The 19685-nt window shown below is 36.3% G+C and overlaps 1 protein-coding gene across 5 annotated transcripts in view; it reads left to right on the top strand.

The window, feature by feature from the left end:
• LOC132698592 (calcium/calmodulin-dependent protein kinase type II alpha chain) overlaps positions 1–19685 on the top strand; it is a 302130-nt gene that overhangs the window by 94092 nt on the left and 188353 nt on the right. For all 5 annotated transcript variants that reach the window (XM_060664775.1, XM_060664774.1, XM_060664777.1 and 2 more), the window contains exon 2: positions 1870–1964. In XM_060664775.1, coding sequence (XP_060520758.1) covers positions 1870–1964 — 95 coding nt within the window. The remainder of the gene's footprint in view (positions 1–1869; positions 1965–19685) is intronic.

Here is a 19685-nt window from a genome sequence, read left to right as displayed (position 1 = left end):
TCTATGCGAGATGCTTGTTGAATATTTTTTTCACTTAGATGTTATATTTACACTTTTATTTACATTTTCAATAGAGGTTAAACCAATATATTTATAAAAACGAACTGTTTGTGCCCATTTATGGGCACAAATTCGGAAAAATTTATTTGGTATTACTAACCAAAATGCTAAAATACTTAAAAGATTTATACTAAGGATGCCGATCCGTGTGCTGTAATTCAGCATAATATTAACTCTGTACTTGTCGCTCATTATTTTAACACCGCTTTCCACACCTTATTGTCTTTTTTGCCTGAAAATTTAATGGGATTTCGACATATTTTGAGAAAATACCGCCGTAAAAATGCAGCATCCAAACATTGACGACCTGCCAGCGGAAATGTTGGTTGTTGGAAGCCGCAAGGCCTTATAGGTCGAACGTCAGAATTTGTAATGAGAACTGTCATTGGTTAAAAACGATATTTCAAATCTCGCTCATGCGCATATTGAACAGAAATTTTGTGACATAGTTGCTTCACGAGTTCCTGTACTATTAGCATTGGCTGAGCTTCTATATGCCTAGTAGTTATATGTGTTATAGCCTAATGTTAGAATTTTTGGAGAAATCTTAAATCCAATAATTTATACTATCAATCACTTTAACTTATTTCAGTATAAAGATAAGTTGTCGATATGATTATATGTTTTTGATAGTATATTATGCAACAAGTTTGATCCTCAACAATTTGGTCAAAGTTTATCAGCTTATTATCGTAAATTCTATGACCAACCCAAAATCACTTTGAGTCATTTGAGTATAAAGGATAAGTTGTTGGTATGATTATATGTTTTTGATAGTATGTTATGCCACAAGTTTAATGAAAGCAATTTCACCTGAATTTCCCAGGTTCTCTGATATTGTTATTAATGTCATAGCTTAATGTTAGAATTTCAATCACTTTCACTTATTCGAGTATAAACGTTAAGTTATTAATATAATTATATATAATATACAATACTCATTTGGAGCGATATTACGAATAATAAATTATAATTACCACAGTGTTACAGTGATGATGACATTTTAAGTTAATTGTTTGAGCTTAATAAACGAGTGGCAGAAGAAGATTATATGTTGGATACTGTACTGTTTTTACGAACTGAAATTATAATAAACTGGAAAGAGCCTAACTAACGTTTTTTGCAGAAAACGTCAAATATCCCGGAAACACTTTGTTTTAGATGTAGGGTACCTTAAATAAAAGCTGTTCAGAATTTCACTTGCTACTAGCTATTCATATATACTCATGTCAAAACTCAGAATATTTAATGCTCGCGATAAGCTGTTCGATGGAGAATTTCATGGTTTATTTAATCAAATGCATTTGAAACAGTTGAGATAGTTGATTGCGAAGAAAATACAATTTTTAATTATACATTGAGCAGGGCTAGACATATGCCAGTGTCTGGCTAGTTGAAGGTTGCCTTGGTAGTTTACAATCACAGCACATGGATTCGGCAGCTCTTGCTACATGCGAGCCTCGCATTAAAAAAATTGTATAAGTAACAATTAATAGTGGCACCTGTGGCAAGTTTCGATTCACAAAGAAGTTCTCATAATTGCGGAATCCTCATTTTTCTATCTTTATCTTGAATGAAAGTGTCAAAAGTGCACAGAAAATACGCAAAAGTTTCTTTCGAAACTTTGTGGTGATAGCGAGAGACCTTTCTATCATTGGTTCCTGAATTTACAAATTTTCCACTGGTCTGTAGCCTGGTAACATTCATTTTATCGGTATATAATTTGGTTGTCCTTGTAGGCGATAGTGATTGATATTTTGGAAACAAGTTATCGCCTTGTAATTAATATTTTTATATTTTCTTTTGCAGAGGTGCATTCTCGGTAGTTAGAAGATGCGTGCAAAAATCGACTGGTTTGGAATTTGCCGCCAAAATTATAAATACGAAAAAATTGTCCGCAAGAGGTAAGTGCTTTAGATTCGGTATCGATTGTTTCTCGATCTCTCTTTCGTGTCTGGTAGTTCACTAATTTCAGTTCAATGAGTTTTTAATAAATTTCAATAAAAAATTGAAGATGTACAGGGTGGTCACCTTTTAAAGGGAAACTCCCCTTTTAAAAACTAAAACTGATATCCATGTGCTAAGCTTAATTTTCATAAATAACGTAATGCTAAAAGCAGCATCCGTTAGAGTTTCCAACAAATTTGGTTATAACCGAATTTAACAATTACTATCGTGTAGAATATGTGTGTTCTTCACTTTTACATCGCGGTTAAAATATGTCTAGAACATCAACATTATATAAACGCTCAGTCAAGAGCCAACCATTAGGGAGATAAAAAGAATAACAAAAAATAGAAATAAAAAGAAACTCAATAGATTTTAACAACCCCAAATTCTTTCTTGCGCTGTACTATGCGCTTGTTCACAGTAAACTTTCGTTCGCTTCAGTCATTTGGAATCCTAATATTAATAATAATAACGCCTGCCATATCTTGCATACAAAACTATGACGAATATTCAAAATCATGATGACAACCATATTCGATCAAAATTTATTTATTTATTTTTTAAAAGAAACTTCTACAAGCTACTATAATACTATTTACAAATCTTCTGGATTCTTCTTGCGCCGGTTGTTTATAAATTATAGTTGCTGACGTTTCGCCAATCGCCCTCTTGGCTTCTTCAAAGCTTAACTAAAATTCAAACATTTAAACGATCTATTAAGTTTAACTCTAATCAAAAATTAAATTAATTTCTTGATGTCGATATTTTTGTTCCTCCTATTAAAGGTTAGGACAGCCTAATTCAAATATAAACCTGTGATAGTCTTTTTGTGTTACTTTTCATGATGCTATTAATTGTGTGCTGATAATTGCCGAACTTTACATTTACTTGTGAATCTATCTTTGTAAGATACCATCACCATCCCCGTTGTGGTATTTTGTGCTGTGTGGTACCAAAATTGTCAATAAATAAATATCGTGCTACAAATATGCTGTTATAAATGCGGATTTTCTTGCAAATTACTTAGCGCTTTCAATTTAAACAGATATATAACCACCTAAAATTATTTGCCTTAGGTGTCTTGCTTATTTTTTGTTTTTTTATTTGAGTTACAAAATTATTTTAAAGAGGGTATTTATTCGTAATTTAAGCTTGTAATTTAGTTTCGGAAATGTTTATTAATAAATTAATAAATTAATAAATATGCAATGCTTTACATTTTATTTTTTTATTTCTAAACTGCAGATTTGATGAAAACATTGCAGGAGACAAAAAATTTCTAATAAACTGGTCAAGTGATTTTTGGTTTGGTTTTGGAGTTTTGGTTAGTTATTTGAGTTACGAAAAATGGATAGAGCAGTTTAATTCAGTCCCGTGTATAAAACGTGTTGATTTGTTTCTTTTTTGACTGTTATTAAAATTGGACTATTTGGATGATTTACCTTTGATACACTACAACAGCATGTGGTGTCAGCACGATGACGCCCCGTCTCAATACAATACAGGTAACTGATTATCTTTCGACAAATTTCGGTGACAGATGGATTGGGAATAATTGACCAGTGAGATGGCCAGCCAGGTCTCCAGATCTCAGAGTTCTCGACACATTTTTATGGGATACACTTAAAAATAGAATGCATGGGCAGGGTGAATACCAAAATGTTGAAGATCTCCAAATCAACATCATTACAGAGGTTGGGAGATTACGCAGACGGGAAATACATCTCGCAGTGCATAACATGGAGAGAAGTGTTAATTTATCTTTACGTATAGCCATTATTATTGTTATCTTTTTCAAAATGTCCTGAAGTTTCTTTTTAATTGTACATTCACAGTTTTAACTTAGTTTTTGAAACGAAGCAAACTCAGCGAGATTTCTATCCATCCAATAATTTAAACAAAATTCGAATAGGTTGTCATCTTTCAGGATACACGTTCAAATACATTTCCGATGTCTTGACATCCTTTTTATCGTTTTTACAATAAAGTTTTACCATATTTCGTTTTTCTTGATTGGTAAATTCCTTTTTTAACGGCACAGTAATGCACTAGATATTCAAATGTCATCGACAGATTTGAAAATTCATAGGTGACTATTGTATAAAATTTTTGTTCAATATTTCGAATTTGAAGGAACACAAAATCAACATTATTAAAAAGGTATACGGGCTATTCTAGACTGCAAAAATCTAATATAACGACGATAGGAAAAAATAATGTTGATTATGGTTTGAGAAAAACAAAACGTTGTAGGGGATTTTTTACCTAGTCATAAAATGAAGCCTAAAAAGTGTCAATGAGAATGTATTTACAGATTTTTGCTATCTTCTAAAATAAAGACATAAAAACATCTGGTATACAGCCTCTACTTCTTTTTATCTCTAAAATAACCATTAAAATGTTTCGAACATCCTATATAATTTATTGCCGAACGTTGTAAATGATGTAAAAATTATTTATTAAGGCCTTTTAGAACAAAATTGAATGTTTCGCGAACGTTACCAACTTACGAGTGGTGATGTTACAAATTTTCGTGGTTCGTTGACCACAGTTATCGTGCCCGTGCATATCGTATAGCCATTCGTTGCCGTTTCGCTTATCCCATTTCGTGACATTTTAAAAAGCTACACAATGTGGGAACATGCGATAAGGGAAACGTTCATAATACAAAGTTTTGCGTCGAAATGCGACGCTACCCATAGCTACACCGCTTGCTGATTTTATCCTGCGATTAAATAAATAAAAATAAATAGACATTGCCAGGTTCCACAGACTGCAGAGAAGTTCGCTCGAGTGGAGTGTTATGCGGTGTTACAGTTTTTATGTTTTTGCGTGCTATTAATGATAATAATAATATTAATAACAATAAATACAGAACAGATGAGATTAAAATCAATAGAGGATTTTCCAAGCCGACAGTGTCCAAGTCCAATGTGGTTCTGTCTAGCGCTTAACCCCTTAAGTAATTTATTAAAATAGAATGGCCATGCATACGCTCTTGAAAATACCAAATTGTCCCACGCAGTCTACATGGATGATATCAAAGTATATGCTAAATACCCACAACAGCTGAGATCATTAAAGCTTATCAGGTCGTTCAACAAAGCAATTAAAATGGAAATGAGACTTAAAAAATGCTTATACACTGTGTCCCATTTTCGTAGCGACTGAGGGGTCTGTCCGTTGTTAGTCAAGATGGAGTCTTGTCCCAGCACTTTGATACTTTTTTGTGAAACGAAAGATGACGTTCACAACATTTTCACGACTTGCTAGGATTTTAAAATACAGGGTGATTTTGGAAATTTCAAGTTTTCGGGCACCCCTCGTATCTCGGGTATCGTATGAAATGCCGGAAAGATGAAAAATGCATCCGATATAGATTTTTACGAAGAATGTAGTGGCGTGGTCCTTTTTTTTCTAAATGGTTTTCTTTTTATGGCATTTTATTTTATAGGTCAATTTTATTCCCCTCGGTATGAACTTCTCAAAAATGTATAACTGTATGGGGTTATTTGTGTAAATGATTTTTTAAAAGGTATTTTATTTATATCTATATTGTTAGTTTTGGTTAGTATTTGCGGTATTCCTTGGATTTGTTAAATATCTAAAACAATTACCTTATTTATTCCGGACAATACTTCCACAATAACTTTTATAATTTGCATGACGCCAACTTAGGTTAATATTAACATTTTATTTGTAACATTTCACATTGGCTTGTGACCTATATATTAATAAAAGAGATAAACCAAAACGAGAATCTAGACGTTAAAACAATTATTTAATAAGATAGGGAATGCTAAAAAAACAACTGTTCAAAATGTCCACGACTATCTCTAACCTACAACTTAGGTACAGTGTCAATTCTGTCCAAAGCTTTCCGAGTAACAAGACGTTGCATCCGCAAACTTTCATAAGTTGCATCAGGGGCTGCTCGGAGCTCTCCGATATTATTGTGGTGATTGGCATTTATTTTAATTTTTAAATGTGGCCACAAAAAAAATCTAAAAAAAATTGGGAGACCTCGCAGGCCACCTGTTACCATTAGTACCTATTGAAGTATCTGTCAAATTCTTCCTCTCAAAAAGGATTTATTTCTCTAGAATTATAGGCGGGTGTCCCATCTTGTTGAAAAAATATGGAATTTACCTGCGCCAACTGCACATTATCTAATAATCCTGATATAATATCTCGCAATGTTTTCATATACCACCCGGTAGTCAAAACACCTTCAAAAATACGATATACGATTTTAGATGAAACAGGTCACGCTGAAACCAAAACGTCCTTGTTCTATCTCAAATTTTATATATTGGTACCAAGTTACCTTTTTTAGCAAAATGATGGTCTCGCCTAATTTTCTTCAAAAACAAATTGCAATATACTAGTCGCCTATCTGGATCGCTAGTTTGTAAATGATGCACTACGTTGATCTTATAAAGCTTAAATTTATGATCCATTAATGTTTTTGTATCCTAGTTTTTGGTACTCCCACAAAATATTAATATAAGTTGGCTTCATGCAAATTACATTATTGTGTAAGTATTGTCAAATCCTTTTTCCAAGGTCTACCGTACCGCAAATAACTTCATGAAAATTTTAAAAAATCATTTTTGTGAGGTCATTTATACAAATAATCCCATACTATTATACATTTTTCAGAAGTTCATACCGAGCGGAATCAAACTGACCTATAAGATGTGTTCCATTATATATTTTTTTTTAAAGACGAAACCATTTACATGAAAAAAGTGACTACGCCACTAAATTCTACGCAAAATCTATATGGGATGCGCGTTTCGTTTTTCCGACATTTCATAGGATAATATCCAAAATCACTGTATTTAAAAAACTAAGCAACTCATGAAAATTTGGTAATGTCATATTTCGTTTCAAACAAGCACCAAAGACTGAAGCTGCTTAGATTCTTCACATATACGGAGAATTCAAGTAGTATATTTTGTTGAATTGTGCTGGAAAATAAGGACTTATTTATTTATTTATTTATGTAACTTGACACTAACGGACAGAGGATAGCTATAAATACTTAGCGATTTAGCGGGATCTGAGCATAGACAAGAACACTAACCAAGAAAGACTAACAACGGAATTCTTTCAAAGGCTTAAAATAATTTTAAAAACTTAACGGAACCAGGGTTATTCCACTCATTTGGCGTAATAGAGAGGACAAAAACAAAAATACAACATTTAGATAGACAGGTACTAACATTGTTTATGAAATTTCGAATCGCCATCCAAAATCTGAGGTTGAGCGACTATACATACATATCTAGAAAAGAAGGCGGCCGCGGCCCATATAGCTACTAGACATAATATAGATAATATGCTGACAGTACAGGAACTCATAAAGCAATAATATAATTTTTTTAGAAGGTCCATTCAACGTGCGCATGTGCGAGATTTGAGATTTCGTTTTTAACCATGGTTGCTCTAATGACAAATTCTGAACAAACAACATGGCGGCTGACAGATCATCAATGTATGGATGCGGCATTTTTAAGGTAGTATTTTCTCATGTCGAAAACCTATTAAATTTTCAAGCAAAAAAAGAGTTGAGGTGTGGAAAATAATTCTGTAATTAATTTGGCGTTTTTGTTCTTTAAGCCATGTAGATACAACGCAATTTCTACATGCATTTCTTCTTTTCAAAGCGTTTTCAGAAACTGATAGGTTTAACTTTTATTAAATGTCTAAATATAACTTTGAGATGCTAGATATCGCACAAGAAACATTTAAGTGGAAAAAATGTTCAAGAAGCACCTCCTATAGACAGGATGCTCATTACTTCAGCGTAGATCAAAGTTTCGCCTCCCAAATATATAATTATGAAAATCGTCAATGGACAATTTGTTTAAAAAATTGTAGGGCAAATAGGGCTATTATAAATTAATATTAAAAAAAAACTGTATTTCAATATGCAACTTAAACAAATTTAAGAGAATTGCACAGAAATTAGTTTTGGAGAATTAATAAATTAATATATTTTATTTAACACTTCAAAGAAACATCCTCATTTCTCTCGTTTCTAGTATTCGGATGTTTGTTAGACGTGTTTTGTGTGCTCGGCAATTTTCTGCTGGCAAAAAAAGTGGAACAAAGCATTTACATAAACTTTTGTGTAAAAAATGGAAAACAGTACTGCAAAACACTTGAATTGTTGACAACGGCATATGGTGAATCTACTTTGAGCAAAAAAATGTGTATAAATGGTACAAGCTGTTTCAAAATGGACGAGGAGATGCCGATGAAGAACCTCGCTCTGGACGCCCCGTCAATGATAAAACCGTGGAAGAAGTGTAATAAATGGTGTTGAAAAATCGTCGAATCATTATTAGAGAAGTGACTGAAGACGTTGGAATCTTTATTGGCTCGTGCCATGCAATTTTCCCCAAAAGCTGTTGAAGGACGTCAATGATGAACTGCTGACGAATCATGGGTGTGTGGTTATGACGTCTAACCCAAAGCCGTGTCGGAAGAAACTAGAATCTCCAAGACTTACTTGCTTACTGTTTTCTTTGATTATCGTGGCGTAGTACATCAAGAGTTCTTACCACAGTCGTAGGGTCAATAAAGAGTATTACCTTGAAGTTATGCGCCGCTTGCAAAAAGCAATACAAACAAAACGTCCAAACAATTCATGGATTTTGCATCACGATAATGCACACGTTCTTCATCGTTGCTTGTGTCTAACTTTTTGGCCAAAAACAAAACCACAATCATGCCTCAGCCACCATATTCACCGGATATGGCCTTCTTCGACTTTTTCCTTTTCCCAAAACTCAGGAAACCCATGAAAGGAAGGAGGTTTGGAACCTTCGAAGGAGAAATCGCGCAATTAACGCTAACATTCTCATTCGGCAACCTCGCTGCGCATCAACGTCGCACTCGCGCGCCAGCCTCCCCAGTCGCCGTCTTGCTATGACAACGTGCAGAAACTATTTCAAAAACCTCCCGAATTAAGACGCAAATTTGTTCGGTTTGTACAAGTGTGCGAATAAGATCGTTCAAAAGGAAAGCAGTTCATTTTCATCGAAGGATTCTCCCAATTGCGTTCCCGCACGCACATTTTTTGGTCCTCTCGCCGGATAATTCATTCGGTTCGTTCGTCGATTGTGTCGAAAGTGTTTGCAAGTGCAATTACCCTCGCAACAAGTGAAGTAAGTCGCGGCTCAAAATTGGCTCGGAGGAAGCCCCCGGCTTTCAAACGCCCAGGAAAAAAGCACTCGGCTTTCAAACCCCTCAGAAAAGAAACACCCGGTTTCCAAGGAAGCACCCGGCTTCAAAACCCCCACGAAGAAAGGACACCGCTTTCAAAACTCGAGTTTCGACTAGACAGCAACCCAGCTGTTCCCGAGGATCGAAAAAAAAACCCCGCAGGAAAGAAAGCACCCGGCTTACTCAGCTCCCAGAAAGGAAGCACCCGGCTTCCAAACTCCCGGAAAGAAAGCACTCGGCTTTCACACCCCCAGGAAGAAAGCACCCGGCTTTCAAACCCCCAGGAAGGAAGCACCCGGTTTCCAAACCCCCGGAAAGAAAGCACTCGGCTTTCAAACGCCCCAGAAAGGAAGCACCTGGTTTCCAAGGAAGCACCCGGCTTCAGAACCCCCAGGAAGAAAGCACACGGCTTTCAAAACTCGAGTTTCGACCAGATAGCAACCCCGCTATTCCTGAGGATCGAAACAAAACCCGCAGGTAAGCCTGGAACGAGGTTTTGACCAGACAGCAGCCCGCTGTTCCCCCGCTTCAAAACAGCACGCACGCTAGCTGCATCGAAGCACCGGGAAACCCGGCAGCAGGCGGCGCATCAAAGCAAGAGTTCGAACCGCGGCGCCTCTTTGTCGCGCTTTGCCGCCCGGCCGCCGTCGCCGTCGACGATCACGCAGCACCGGAGTGTTTCGGAGAAGCACGCTGGTTTGATCTACCCGGTTAAATTGCGATACGTGATTTATTAAAAAAAAATAAAACATTTGAATGGACACGGTCTCAAAAGCATTTTTTAACTAGTTTGCTTTACGTTCGAATCCATTTGGAAAGTCAATTCGCTACGACTTGTCGACAATTTTATTTTGAATTTACATTGCTCAAAAAACAAGGAAAATGTCGGAGCCAAGCGTAGACATTGATATTCTCAAAAGGAAACGTGCGCGTACAAAAAGCATAATAACTCGCATAGAAAATTTTGTAAAAAATTGCGAAACCACTGAAAATGTAAATGAATTCATTGTAAGGGAGTTACAACTAAATAAAGCATAGGATTCTTATTCAGCAAAACTTCGTTCACTGATTCAAAAACACACCGAAGCACAATTAAGTGAAAATACTCCCTTGCAGCGGTCTTTAACCCCGTCTGATGTAAGTACGCAATCTGCGGTTCAAGTAAATTCAATTCAAGTTCAGGCAAATTTGAAAATTTTCCCGCATTCATTGATCTTTTTTTAGCGCTAATTGACAAAAACAATTCTCTTTCTGGCGTACAAAAATTCATGTATTTAAAATCATCATTAAAAAATGAAGCTTTATATTTAATAAGCAATCTCTCGGTTACAAACGAAAATTACCAAGTAGCATGGGTCATGCTAACAAAACGGTTCAACAGAAAATTGGTAATTATTAACGCCCATTTACAAGGTTTATTAGAAGTGCCACAGATTTCTAAAAATAACAGTTTTACTTTAAGAAAATTTATCATTAAAATATTGATTTGAGTGATAAAAATTAAAAAAAAAAATTAAAAGCATTACCAGCTTCAAGTGCATCGACTTCAAATTGGGATTTGTTTCTAATTTTCTTGTACTCCAAACATTTAGATTTTAGCACGCGACAGCTATTTGAACTCGAAAGAGATTCGGAACACCTTCCCACATTAAATGAATTTTTAGAAAAACGGTGTTCATCATTAGAAACTTTGACAGGTTATACAAATTTAGACAGCAAATCAAAACCGCAAAGATTAGCACATGTTTCAAGTGAAAGTCCTCAAAATACCAATTTCAATTTTGAATGTTTTTATTGCAAAATGAAAAATCATACTATTTACAAATGTATGAAGTTCATTAAGCACACTCCAGCTCAAAGAAAACAATCCGTGATGCAAAACAAGTTGTGTTTAAATTGCCTAGGCAACAAACACATTGCTTCGAGCTGTACTTCCACTCGATGTTGTTCAGTTTGCGCAGAAAAACATCACACCTTGCTACATGACCCTCAAGGTAAGATGCTGTCATCTTCTCCCGCTATCAATGAGCAACTCTGCCCAAACGCTCAAGTCAGTCAAGAAACTGATACCCAGAATGAACATACAACTCTGGTTTCGGCAAACACTTCAAATGAAAATCCTTCTCCAAGTAACATTTTATGCTCGTCTCTCAACAACACTCAAGTTCTTATAGCAAATTCTAAGGTCCTCCTTCTGTCTAAAACTGGATGTAAAATTCAAGCTCGTGCTCTTTTAGATTCAGCTTTTCAAACCACATTCATAACGAATGAATCATTCAAAAAATTATTCACACCATCTTTTAAATTTGACATATCTGTCACTGGAATAGGAAACAAAACAAGTCAAATTACTAAAGCCGTAAGCTTAAAAATTTGCTCTTCAAAGGAAGATTTTTCTATTTTAGCAACGTGTGCTATTTTAGACAAAATCACATCGGTTCTCCCTCACGTCCAAGTTGATTTAAGTCGAATAAACATACCACCAAATTTATCTCTAGCAGATGATCAATTTTACTGGCGTTCTCAAATTGACATTCTTATAGGTGCAGATCTATACTACGATTTAATGGCTCCTGGAATTATAAACCTTGGAAAAAATCTGCCAACACTCCAAAGCACACGTCTAGGATGGGTTGTCGGTGGACCGACTCCAATGCAAAACCTTTCTGTTCAATCACTGTTGCGCACTGCTCTATTCACCTCGACACCTGATCTTAAATGAATTACTTCCTAAATTTTGGAAATTAGAGGAATACCCTCAGAAAACGTTCTTATCTCCAGAAGATAAACAATGTGAGTCCATATTTAGTCAAACAACACAACAATTGTCTGACGGTACATTTCGTAGCGAAAATGCCCCATCCCAGCTAGGTTTCCTCTCTTTGGAAGAACGATTTCTAAGAGATCAAGATCTGTTTCTAAGATATGAATCATTTATTGATGAATATGCCAATTTAAATCACGGTAAATATGTACCACTTAACCAATTGTCCGATGGTAATTCACCACAAAAATATTTTTTGCCTCAACATTGTGTCATAGAAGAAGGAAATGAGACAACTAATCTCAGAGTCGTATTTGATGCCTCCATGAAAACATCTTCTAACCTCTCTCTAAATGATATCATGTTGAAAGGCCCTACTGTCCAACCTGATTTAATCGATATTCTCAGCAGATTTCGGATGTTTCGATACGTATTTACGTGCGATATTTAAAAAATGTATCGACAAGTGAAAATCAATCCCTCTCAAGTTCATTTTCAAATTATTTTATGGCGAGATAATCCCAATGATGATTTAAAATGTATCGAACTACAAACTGTTACTTACGGTACCAAACCCGCATCCTACTTAGCTACCAAATGCTTAGTCAAGCTAGCTGAAGACAACTCACACATTTTCCCACTTGCATCTGAGACCATTGTGTATCAGTGCTACGTAGATGATATTTTGTCTGGTTGTAATTCCAAATCTGAACTGATTCATCTCCGCTCTGAACTCATACAATTACTGCAATCAGCAGGGTTTAGTTGGCATAAATGGCATTACAATTATCACGATCTTCACGATCAAACCGCAAATCAAATGCAAAGCATTATCATAAAGGATGCGACAAGTAAAGTTCTTGGCTTGTCGTGGAACCCTCTCGAAGATAACTTCAATATCACTGGTCCTTCGTTTTTAAAATTACTCCCAATAACAAAAAGGCAGGTGTTATCCCAGTTTTCTGAAATGTTTGATCCTCTCGGTTTCATTAGCCCAATAGTTATCACCGTAAAAATACTTATGCAGAAAATTTGGTTGAAAAGATTAAATTGGGACGATAAACTAACCCCTGATTTAAAAATTGCTTGGGAATCATTCTCACAAAGTCTTAACCAAATTCCAAAATTGAAAGTTCCTAGATGGTTTCATAATTCACCGGAATACAAGAAGGTAGAAATTCATGGATTTTTAGATACCTCTCTTGCTGCCTACGGCGCAGTACTGTATTTACGTACGATTTACCACAACCAAACTGTCTCTTCGAACATTATCTGTTCCAAGTCCCGAGTAGCACCTTTAAAGACTATCTCTTTGCCCCGGTTAGAACTGTGTGGTGCGCTATTATTAGCCAAACTTGCCAATAGAGTCAAGTCGATACTACCTTACAAAGGTTTGGATGTGTTTCTTTGGACGGACTCCCAGATCGTACTCTCATGGCTGAACGATTCGCCATCTCGGTGGACAATATTTGTTGCAAACAGAATCTCCGAAGTCCAGGATTTATTCCCCGCCTCATATTGGCAGTACGTAGATTCCAAAAATAATCCAGCGGACCTAGTGTCCAGAGGAGCTGACACATACTCATTATTATCGAATTCGCAGTGGTGGCACGGTCCTACTTGTTTGACAGATCCAGATTTCAAAATAGAAACTGTCCCGCGAATCTTAAAGCTAGACGCTTTGCCGGAACAAAGACACGTGTCAGCGCATAGACATCTTTTCTCGTTTTTCAAATTTCAACAGAATTTCTTTTTGGCAACAATGTTCCAAGATTAGACATTTATTCTGGAAAAGATTTTCCGTCGAATATCTTAACAGACTTCAACATAAACCCAAATGGATTAAATCCCTCAAGAATCTTTAACTTAATATGTTAGCCTTGGTAAAAGAGGGCAACACACCCCCGCTTTACTGGTCCTTAGCAAGAATACTAAAAGTAATGCCTGGTTCTGATAATAAGGTCAGAGTAGCGGAAATTAAAACGAAAGATGGAGTCTTCGTGCGACCTATTACAAAGCTCGCACCTTTGCCTCCATAACTTAAACTTAAAAATTTTACCGTAGTAGGGTCGCTATATCATTTTATACGTATATGGCACATAGCTATTAGACAATATAGTGACCCTATTACGGTAAAAAGTGATCCGCCGCAGGTGGCTATGATATTTTCGTAGAGAAGTTGTGGATCTTTTGCGCATGCGTCACCTCCAAATAACTGAGTTGTCACTTCTTTTTTTTTTTTTGAGGGGGAAATCTTCAAGAAGACACTATCCTGTCCGTATAGTCTAGCGTGTGGGATTTTTACCCCCTTCTTCGCCACGTTCGATATACCCGGAACCGTCTATGGACATAACCTCAGGTGCATCTGGCTAAGTGCTGGTTCTCCTTTGCCTTTCGAGTTCGTCTCTTTCCTTTAAACTCATAATGTTACGGATCATTTTGTGCACCACATTCCAATATTCCTTTTTTAGGGTCATAGTTTGAATTATATTACCCGGCGTCAGGGTGTACCCTATTTTATCACTTGCATCCCTTTTCATATCTTTCCATCTGGCACAATCAAATAGAGTGTGCTCTGCTGTATCTTCCTCTGTGCAGTATATGCACCGATCTGCCTCATCTTTATGAAAACGCTTCGCATACGCCCTGTAACATCCGTGTGCAGTCAATGCTTGTTTAAAAGAAATAGTCTATATCTCGATGCACACAATCTATCCAGCTCTTAATATTTATTTTATTTTTTTAATTTTATTTATCAGCCTCTTAGTCCGCTGCGCTTTTTTTGTCTCTCTATCCCACCTGTCTTGCCACTCTACCCTATTTTTTCTGTCCCTTTGTTCTTTGTGTTCTTGTATGTATATTCGCTCTTTTATAAGTAAGTCCATAGGTAGGACACCCGTCACAACCTGAAGTGCAACCGCGGATGCCGTCCTGTAGGCTGATGTCACTCGCAGAAGCATCTTTCTTTGTGCGCTAAGGACTTTGTTTCTGCATTTTGCTTTCTCGATGGCTTTGCTCCAAATGGGTACTCCATACATTATTATATTTTGCGTTGCACTGCACAGTATCTGTCTCTTCCCAGCTCATGGCCCTGCTACATTTGGTAGCAATCTTTTTAATTTTGCCATTTTTTGCTCTGCTTTTCCTACAACCATGTCTATGTGTCCTCCGAAGTTCAATTTGTTATCTAATGTGATGCCAAGATAACGAATCCTATTTGTAGGCTTTATTTGTGTGACAAGTAGTTCGAAGTTAATATGGTCTCTCATCCGTTTCCCTTTTAGTATTATAGCCTCCGTCTTGGTTGGTTCTATGGTTAACTGGTGGTCTGACATCCATTGAGAAATTTGTTTCAGACAGGTATTGACGTTATTCATCAGACATGCATCATCATTTGCACCAACAATCAGTGCCGCATCATCAGCGTATGTTATAATCGTTGCACCTCTAGTGAGCTCCAGGCTGAGCAAACCGTCATAAAGGACGTTCCATAGGGTTGGTCCCAAGACTGATCCCTGCGGTACCCCATCTCTAGATCCATGACTACGCCACGATCAACTTGTAGCTTTCGATCTGCCAAATAGCTTGTTATCAGGTTTAATAAGTATTTGGATATTTTTTTGGCCTGCAGTTTTTCTATTATTATTTTATGACTAGCACAGTTGAAAGCATTTTTTATATCCAGTGTGACCAAAGCACACCATACCTTGCGAAACTCGTCCGCTTTATTCAATACCACTTCTAGAGCTCCCAACAGTCGACTTCCCCTTTCTAAATCCAAACTGGTGCATATGAAGCCCGCCTCTCAGATCGATTTCTACTATAAGTCTATCCCTTATAAGTATTTCCATAAGTTTGCTAAGAGCGTTCGTCATGCAGAGTGGGCTATAGGAGCTTGTTTGTTCTGGAGGCATGCCCCCTTTTAATATTAACACTAGTTTGGCGACCTTCCACACCTTTGGAAATTAATGTTTTTGCAGCAATAGATTTACTACGTTCAAGATCCAGTGGGGTGCAATCCTAGCCAGCTCCTTTACTGCCTCCGGTGGTATTTTATCCGGCCCAGGGGCCCTTCCGCTTTTTATGCAGTTGGTAGCACTTTTTAGTTCGTCTTCTGTAAAAGGCGCTACTCCAGGTTCTGGTTCGCCAACTACCAGTTTGGTTTCCACTCGTGGGAAGGGATCAGCCACGAGTTGTCACATTGCCCTAATTTTTCTGAAAAAATTGACTAAATTTCAAAATCATAATTGGCAACGCCGAGCTAGAAATTGCTATTACCAGAGAATACTAACAGTCTGTGCCATTGTTGTTTACATTTTTGGTGGTTATGATTCTCTCCCTACCTTTTTCGTGTTTTTGTGTTGTGTTTGTGGTCAAAATTGTAAGGAAGGAATGTACGGGTAAGTGTTGCCTCATGTACAAGTTAACTTAAAAGATTTAAAAGTGGTTTCTCTGGGACTCCCACTCACAAACTTGTATAATTTGTATTTTGAATACTTGCTACTTCACGAAATTACAACAAGTATGGCAACTATGAGGACCTAATAGGATCTTAAACAAACCCGAGTGATTTAGCAAACTGCAAGGTACCCTTAAATAACTACATAGGAAAGATGTTTGGGTAATATGTTTTAGTGTACAAGAATTACAGGAAATATAAGAAAACAATTAAGCTGCAAGTTTTACTAGAACAATCACAAGAAATACTCCTTGACAATTATGCATCCTTGTCAATGTCACTGTGGGAATTTTTTCCTTTGTCATCACGCTTAGTGAAAATAAAATTGCCTTTCGGTTGCTCAAAAATTACAGAAATTATTACCGCAGAAAGTGGGAAATTACCAGAATCAGTTCGACTGCAACTGCAACAGGAAGAATTTAAACAATACATCTGCAGGATATTTTTGGGAAGTCTGAAGGCATTACAGGAAATTTCTGAGAGTTACCAGGAATTCTAGGCAACTATTTAAAATTTTGAGGTATGGTCTGTTCATAGATATAAGAAAGTGACCAATTGCTTTTGAATGGGATTATCCAAGGGTGGTCATTAACATACAATGCCACAAGATTATTACCTAAAGTTTCGGAATTTAAATTCAGGTAAAATTGTGGTCCGTAATAGAAAATAATTTTATACCTACCTGTGTTTAATATTCTTTGGTTTGGTATACTACTTAGTTTAAGTTTATTAGTAATCATTCTTATTTCGTGTATAATACAGCGTGTGTTGAATCGTGTGCGAATTATGCAAAATATGTGCGAGTTTAGTGTATCTCGGGAGATGCTCCCGCCCAAATCTAGAAAACACTATTCTATTAAGACTAAGGAAGTTATAGACAATGTTTATTTGACTCTCATTGAACGTGGTTGGCAAGCAAGCATCTTTAGAAGAAACGGCCACATTGACGAAAATTCCAACATCAACTGTATGGAAAATTGTGAATAATCCCATTTCAGCGAGGAAAAAAAGAAGCGATGCTGACATTTTATCGAGTATAGATGAAATTGATGAAGATATAATACGGCGTAAAATTTACCAGTTATACGAGGAACAAAGCGTGCCTACTTTAGATATCTTAATTAAATTAAGAAGCTTGAAAAAGATGAAACCGGTGTTAAATGTGGCAGAACTACCTTATGGAAACGTATTCAACACATGGGTTTTAGATTTTAAAAAATTGACAAAAGGCAAGTTTTAATGGAATCTTTTAGAATTCGGAAATGGCGACTGGAATATCTAGAAAAAATGAAAATTTACAGAGAACAACATTATTTACTTGGATGAAACCTGGTTCGACACTTATGATACCCCGAAAAAGAGTTGGATTGACTCAACTGATAAGTGCTGAACAAACGCGCCATCAAAAAGGGGTAAAGGCTCTAAAGATGGTTGGATTCCAAATGGACTTTCTCTATCTGCGAAAAATATTAAAGATTCTTCTCTGGATTACCAGGAAGACACCACCGCTGATTTATTTGAAAGTTGGTTTAAAAACAAACTAGTGCCAAACATTCCTCCTAACAGCGTCATTGTAATGGACAATGCAAGTTATCACAGTAGACGGTTTTCTAAAATCTCTTCCTCATGTGACACAAAAGCAACAATCCAAAACTACATGTATAATAACGACATTTATTTTCGCGAAGATTATACCAAAAAGCAATTAATTGAGGTTCTACAAAGCTTCAACCTACAAAAGGAATACGTCTGTGATAATTATGCAAAAAAATCTAGGGCATACCACTATATATTTAATCCCATGGAACATGTTTCAAACTTATAGAAACTGAAGTTTTTAACATCCCTCCACAAAGTTGGGCAAATTATGTTAAACATACAGAAAAAGCAGAAAAATCGTATATTCATATTGCAAATAATATAGAACAAATAATAATTAGAACAGGCGATGAAAGCGATAGTGATACTGATATATTACGTGAATAATTTTAAGTAATTTAAGTAGGTAATAAAAATAATTTGTAATTTTATTTTAGATTTAAACATAAATACATGCATAAATAAATAAATATTGTTTAGTATCTTTCCTAACAAAACCCCAAATAATTCAATTCTAGGCAAAGTACGGACCTGTTCAGCCATATTTCATTCTTACAGCTTGCCCGGACCTTTCCTTAATTCGTATCAGTCACTTTCATATATCTATTAACCTACTTTACTTTATTTATAGGTCATCTACCTCCTTAGGGAGGTAGGTGAATACTGCCGTATGTACACACACAATTTGACACTGATTAAATAGATATAGTTCTATCAATAAATACTGATTTTGTAAATCCGCTTGTTGGATTCGGGACAACTTGAGTGGAAAAAATATATGCACAACTTTGGAAGAAGATTAGTCTCCGCCTATGTTCCCAGTCCTTTTTGGCTTGGCTCAAGAGTAAGCTGTGTCCTTTACTCGTAAGTATCACTTACCTCCCTTGTGTGAATAACTATTTAGTACATGTTTTTGGACAAGTTATGAGACTGATCCATGTTCTCTATCCCATCTTTTTTGTAGACTTGCATGTATGTCTGTTTCCTAGTTTTTATATATTAATCACATATCCAAGTAGTGTCATTCACTTTACATTTTATTTTTTAGTTTACCAAAAGATGAAAGTGTATGGAAACAAAGGATAACACGGAGGCTGATAGCTTTAGAAGAGCATCGATATCACCCCTTTAAAATAAGAGGTGGTAAACACTTTATAAAGTAGGCAGTGCAGTGCTTTTCAGGTAGATAGATATTGTGATCAGTTGTAAAGCGAGTTACTTGTTTTCTGGTCATTCTGTTTGCCGATGGTACTTAACAGCCAGCCCATATTTAGAGTGCCAAATGCCGACTGGGACATGTGGACAAGTCAGCAGTGGCGGAGCATACTCTTACCAAAGACAATCATGGCATTATGTTTGAAGACACTCAGATACTGGACAGGACAACACATTTTTATCCACGACTTTTCAGAGAAGCCATTGAAATTCAGAAACATCAGAATAATTTCAACAGAAAAGAAGAAGGCCTTAACGTCAGCAGAACGTGGATTCAGGTCATAAACAAAACATCATGTCTACCCGGACGAATACGACCTATTCCTAATAGCGAGGCCACGCCCACTCCAGCGTGCTTAAATACCGTGATTCTCCACTAAGCAAATCAGTCATCGGAGAGCA

This window comes from Cylas formicarius, unplaced genomic scaffold (assembly GCF_029955315.1).
Source record: "Cylas formicarius isolate icCylForm1 unplaced genomic scaffold, icCylForm1.1 PGA_scaffold_2__14_contigs__length_35257938, whole genome shotgun sequence".
NCBI lineage: Eukaryota > Metazoa > Arthropoda > Insecta > Coleoptera > Brentidae > Cylas > Cylas formicarius.
This window is presented reverse-complemented; position numbering and strand designations above follow the sequence as displayed.